The sequence below is a fragment of the Rhagoletis pomonella genome, unplaced genomic scaffold (genome assembly GCF_013731165.1).
Source record: "Rhagoletis pomonella isolate Grant_MI unplaced genomic scaffold, Rhpom_1.0 Rhpom_scaffold_00002, whole genome shotgun sequence".
In the NCBI taxonomy this organism is placed as follows: domain Eukaryota; kingdom Metazoa; phylum Arthropoda; class Insecta; order Diptera; family Tephritidae; genus Rhagoletis; species Rhagoletis pomonella.
In genome coordinates, this window is record NW_023458556.1 from 6,937,405 (window position 1) to 6,942,557 (window position 5,153).

At 32.7% G+C, this 5,153-nt stretch overlaps 1 protein-coding gene across 1 annotated transcript in view; it reads right to left on the reverse strand.

Moving 5' to 3' along the window:
• The window catches only part of LOC118734420 (eye-specific diacylglycerol kinase-like), a 325,708-nt gene that overhangs the window by 26,893 nt on the left and 293,662 nt on the right, over positions 1-5,153 (reverse strand). The window contains exon 3 of the mRNA XM_036464142.1: positions 2,212-3,445. Within this exon, the coding sequence (XP_036320035.1) occupies positions 2,212-2,301 (90 nt within the window). The 5' untranslated portion in view covers positions 2,302-3,445. The remainder of the gene's footprint in view (positions 1-2,211; positions 3,446-5,153) is intronic.

Here is a 5,153-nt window from a genome sequence, read left to right on the forward strand (position 1 = left end):
CTGCACAAAAACATATGTACGTTGTTACATACAAAGCTTTTTGTTTTTTTTGCATGACAAAAACAGAAGGCGAGCAGTTTTTGTGTTTGCTTCTTCTTGTTTTTTTTTTTTTTACTTTTTCGACCAGTCCAGTGGGCGTGTTTTTTTTTTGTAAATATGCTGATCAGATGTCAAAAAAGGATTTACATTTACAATTTATTATTATTTCACCAACACAGTGCTGTAATGCTATTGTTCCTTTAATTTTTGTGTTTTATTTCCCTCGTGTGCTGATTTTCACACTCATTACATTCGAAATTATGTACATATGTAAATATGCATTAAAAGGACTTACATGCAACACGTGTCGGCTTCTGAATGGCAATGTGTCACCACACTCAGTTGGTTGGCAAGTACGCGGACCTATACAATTTTCAGTTAATTGCCGTTTTTTTTTTTGCTACTGCTGGGATCTACATATATGGCTATTGTTTCTGAACTCGTGCTTGAGCACTTTACATTTTTTATGAGGGCAATTTGAGGGCAGTCTATGGCTTTTCGTATTAAATGCGTAGATATGTATATATTTTTCCCATTTGTATTATTTTGTGTCCTAATAGCTTCTTACTTATCTAAACAATGTTTATGAGCTTTATACAACATTTGGCAAAATGGTTTTTGTGAAAAGCTTTTTTTATGGCAGAAGTACACTAGGTGGTTTGCCATTACCTGCCAAAGGTCGAACGCTATTAGAACAATATTTTGCGGTTTTTGATGTTATCTGAACAGGAAATGAACCGAAGTCCCTCGAGCTTTATAGATTTAGATTAGTTTTTGTTCATTTAATATTTTTCCAAATAATAGGTTTTCTAAAGGTCTCTAAACCAGATTTTCGCTTCAGTAAAGCATTCCACCAAAAAAGCTATATTTTCATCTCCAGACTATTAAAATTTAGCCTGTAAAAAATCATGTAAATTCTAGATTTACTAAATAAATAATCACTTCCCAGATGAATTTTTATTTTAAATATTAACAGTTAAAAAATTGGTCTTTATAGAGAGTTGCTATACAGCAAAAATCCCTAATTATATCTGGCGTTTGGCTTGATGACAAGAAATCGTTGCAAGGCAAATAGTTAGGGAAAATAAGTGGGAACCAGTAAGCAGCGTTTAATTAAGCGTTTAATGTGTACATATATGTGCAAAGGTTTTCTCTCTTTTGTTTAGATATGAAGAGCAACTTATAACAGTAACATTAGAAAACAAAAATTAATAAGTTAAAATTTTAGGGAAAAAATTGGATTGCAAATAATTCGGTAAATATTGATTTTGTGCTTTTTTGCTTTCTACTATTTATATTGTATTATTTTTTTATTTCACCATGCGAAAAAACCAAAAAATTTCAAAATACACAGAGTATCAACATGTGCGCGAAATTTAGTAAAACTGAGTTTGGAGTTTTTCTCTCTGGCTTAAGGATTTTTTTAGGACTAGGAATTATCAAAGATATAATCAATTCAGAAAAATGTATTAAGTTAAATTTTTGATTTTTTTTTGATCACAAGGGCGAATAGATATTGAAAGTGCCCTTTTAATTATTTTTATTATTATTTTTTAGACGAAAGTTAGAAGGAGGAAATGGGGCATGTGCAATATTTTCAAAAATAAATTTTGAAAATGTTCAAGCACTTTCGAGGATACAATTTTAAAGTGACATTCCCAACACTTATTCATGTGCATGTGCACCAAAACTTTACAGTTTTCAATTCTACAGAATTTTCTCTTTGATTTGATACCCATATTGTCATTCTACATTTTGTTTAATAATTTATTGAAACAAATAACAATTTCTTTCAAATTTCAAAGTCATTAACAAAAATCCCCTGACGTCAGAGAGAAAAACGTAAAATGCAATTTTCCTATTTGTGTGCAAAATTTACTGTCGCACAGTGTTTTATTTTATTTTATTTCAATTTATAACTGAAATTTTTTTAATCAAACTATTTTTTCTTTTTATTTATCACTTTCTATTTTTTTAATTTTTTTTTTCATATTTTTTATTTGCATGCAACACCTGGAATAACTCGTTTTAGACAACAATCAAACAAAAAAAAAACAAAACAAAAAATCATGCAATCACAACTTTGGGCCAGCGCAACAACAAATAACGAGACAACAACGGTAAAAACTAAACAAAAAAAAAACAACATCCATATCCGCAAGTCATTCGCACCTGTTTCGGCACTTCGAGGCTATTTTGGGTTTTCATCTCGGCGCCGGTGGGTGTGCGCGAGCGCGTGAAAGTCGTACGCAGGCGTTGCATTCTACGATAATGTTTGTGCTCCTTCTTCGAAATGACTTCGACTCTCACAAAACTACTTGCTTTAGTAGCTTATGTATGTATGTATTACGTTCGCCCAGACTTAATTGATGTAGAGTTGGTTGATTGCTTAATTTTGTTTTTGATTCACCCTTCTTCTACTACTTCTTACTTTGCTTAATTTAATTCAGCTGTTTTATGCCTATTTGATTGTATTGCTTGTTTTGTATTTTACTTGTTTTGTATTTTAGTATTTTCGCGTCTTTGTTTTAATTGCGCCGTCAACACTGCATTTAACTGTTACTTAACACTCTTGGATATTTATGCTTTTTGGGCGGATGTTGAGTACTACGGGGCGTATGCGTAACTGCTTTGTTTATCACTTGGCTTCTTCTGCTTTTCCGCACTCCACTGCCGATGCTGCTGCTGCTGGTGCTGCTGCTGTTGGTGCTACTGGTGCTGCTGTTAATACTTTCTCGCTGGCGTAGTTTTCTTTGATGTAGTTGTTGTTGTTCTCTCTGCTGTTGTAAGCTCATGTTGTAATTAGCAGCACTGCTGTTGTTGATGTTGTTGTCTTTATTTTGGGCGATATCGTTCTGATTGCCGTTGTTATCGTTGACACAACAAACAGCCTGCTTTGATTTGCAATAGTAGCGTAGCGCTTGTGTGCTGTTGATTACTTTGCCAAAGGCGTGGCGCTCGCACTTAACGCTCGACGTACAAATGATTATCGTTGCGCGGCGGCGGCAAGCAGCAATTAGATAGGCAAAACATGTAGCGAAAGTAACAGCTGCTGCTTCGCCTACTTCAAATCCCATTTTCGGTGTAATGACTCGTCGTGGTTTCGTGTTTCAATTGCTTTCGTTTAGGCTGCGCAGAAGTCATTTACGATTTGATTACCACTATGCTGGTTGTTGTTGTTATATTGATGACGGTACCCAGCACTCGTGCAGATACAACCGTTGTTTGGATTGCTTTTCTCAATACTCGGTAATTACTCCGACCAATGGGAATGTTAAGTAAATCGTTGTTTTTCACAGCGTTTCTCGCATAAATTGTTGGTATTTTATTTGATTGTCTTTACGTCAGTTCTTACAGCAGCCAGCTTGCAATGAGCAACATGCGGTCACTCTATACGAGGTAAAAGCTTAATGGAGAAGGAAATGTGGAAAAGGAAGAGAGAATACACAAATTCTTAAATGAGTTTGATTATTTAAAGGAGGCTTAGATTTCGTATAAGGAGGCATAAAAGATGTCAAGACAAAATTTTACCACTTTTATACCAAACTTTTTTTTCGCACCTTGAAGCAATTTATGGCGATGGAAGAACTTTTTACTATAAGTATGTAATTCCGTTTTGACTGTAATTAGTTAGCGATTATAAACTTATAAACTTACTTAACGAAATCTTAACTTATGCTGTTAGATAGCAAGTATTTGCTAAATAATTTTGATTACCTATAATTACTTATAATGAAAAGATATACAAAATGAACATATTTCCGAAATCGTACGAATTCAAATACCACAAATTTCAGAACATGCCTGATAACAACTTAAATACTCTTACGTCTTCGGATATTTTTTTTTAACTAATGTATTGTATTTATGTGTTGGAAATCCAATGAAAAGCGATATGTAAGTTTTTCCTTATACAAGCCAAAATTTATGCATAAATATTTAAACGACAAACAGTAAAGGTTTAAATATTTCTCAATTTATTTCTGTTCTGTTTAGTTTTGCATTAATTGAAGTGCATACTTACATATGTATCGTTGTACATTAGAATGGGTCGCAAAAAATAAGTTTGAAAACTTACTTTAAGATAATTTTTGGGGTCATACAAATTTTCGTTCTTGACACTGGTTGCAGTGTAGTTATACAAAACTGTATGTCGTATTCGATCCGTTCTAATGTACATATGTATGTAAGTATGTAAAAAATTCAAAGCTGTGTATATATTTTGGATATATTTGTGGTTAAGTACTCTGTAGGAAATCCATAACTAACTTTAAAGAGCCAAAACGTCATTACGGCTACGCTTTGTCGACCAAGCTTAAAAATCCCATGCTGGCTATGCCAATATATTTTTAAAATTCAGTGATTTAAGAGTGCCGATATTGGGAAATATAAATGTATGGGACTATTACATACTCAACGTTATAAAAAGTGGGGATTCCACTCCAATGGCCCTCGATTTTTGTTCTTCTTAAGTAATTCATTTGCATTTGATTTCGGCGGAGCTATTTATTGCGATTTTGCTTTTTGGAGTAAAATCCCAAAATCATAACTTCTAAAACCTTTAGGAATTCATCTCTGAAAAAATTTCATTAAAGAAAAATTTTAAAATTTTTTTCACTGATGTGATAATTAGGGCAGATTGTGTTTTTAAAATTACAAATCACGTTATCAAAAAAAAAAAAATTTATAAAAAATTATAAAAGACAAGAAATTTTTAGAACTTATTAGCTTTCCAGAAAACATGATTTTCATTAAGCCAAGAAGCTACATATTTTATCGTTATGCCAGCGTACTTCAATCTCAGTTTTTGTAGCCGCGGTGTAATATGATACATATTTTGAAATTTGTAATCTGACTACTTTGGAAAATTGGAAAGAATGTCAATAAAAGCTCTAGCAATCCCTACAAACTACAAATTGCGCAACGAACTGCAAAAAGCCTAAAATAGAAATTTAATTCCGTATCAATATTTTAAACTTGCGTAGTATTTATGCATTGTTATTGCTTTCAGTGAAAAAAAATTGGAGATATTGATTAAAATTGCGCCTTCATGTCCACTGCGCTCTATGAAAATTATTCAATAAAAGTTTTAAATTCAATCTACGACCATGCAA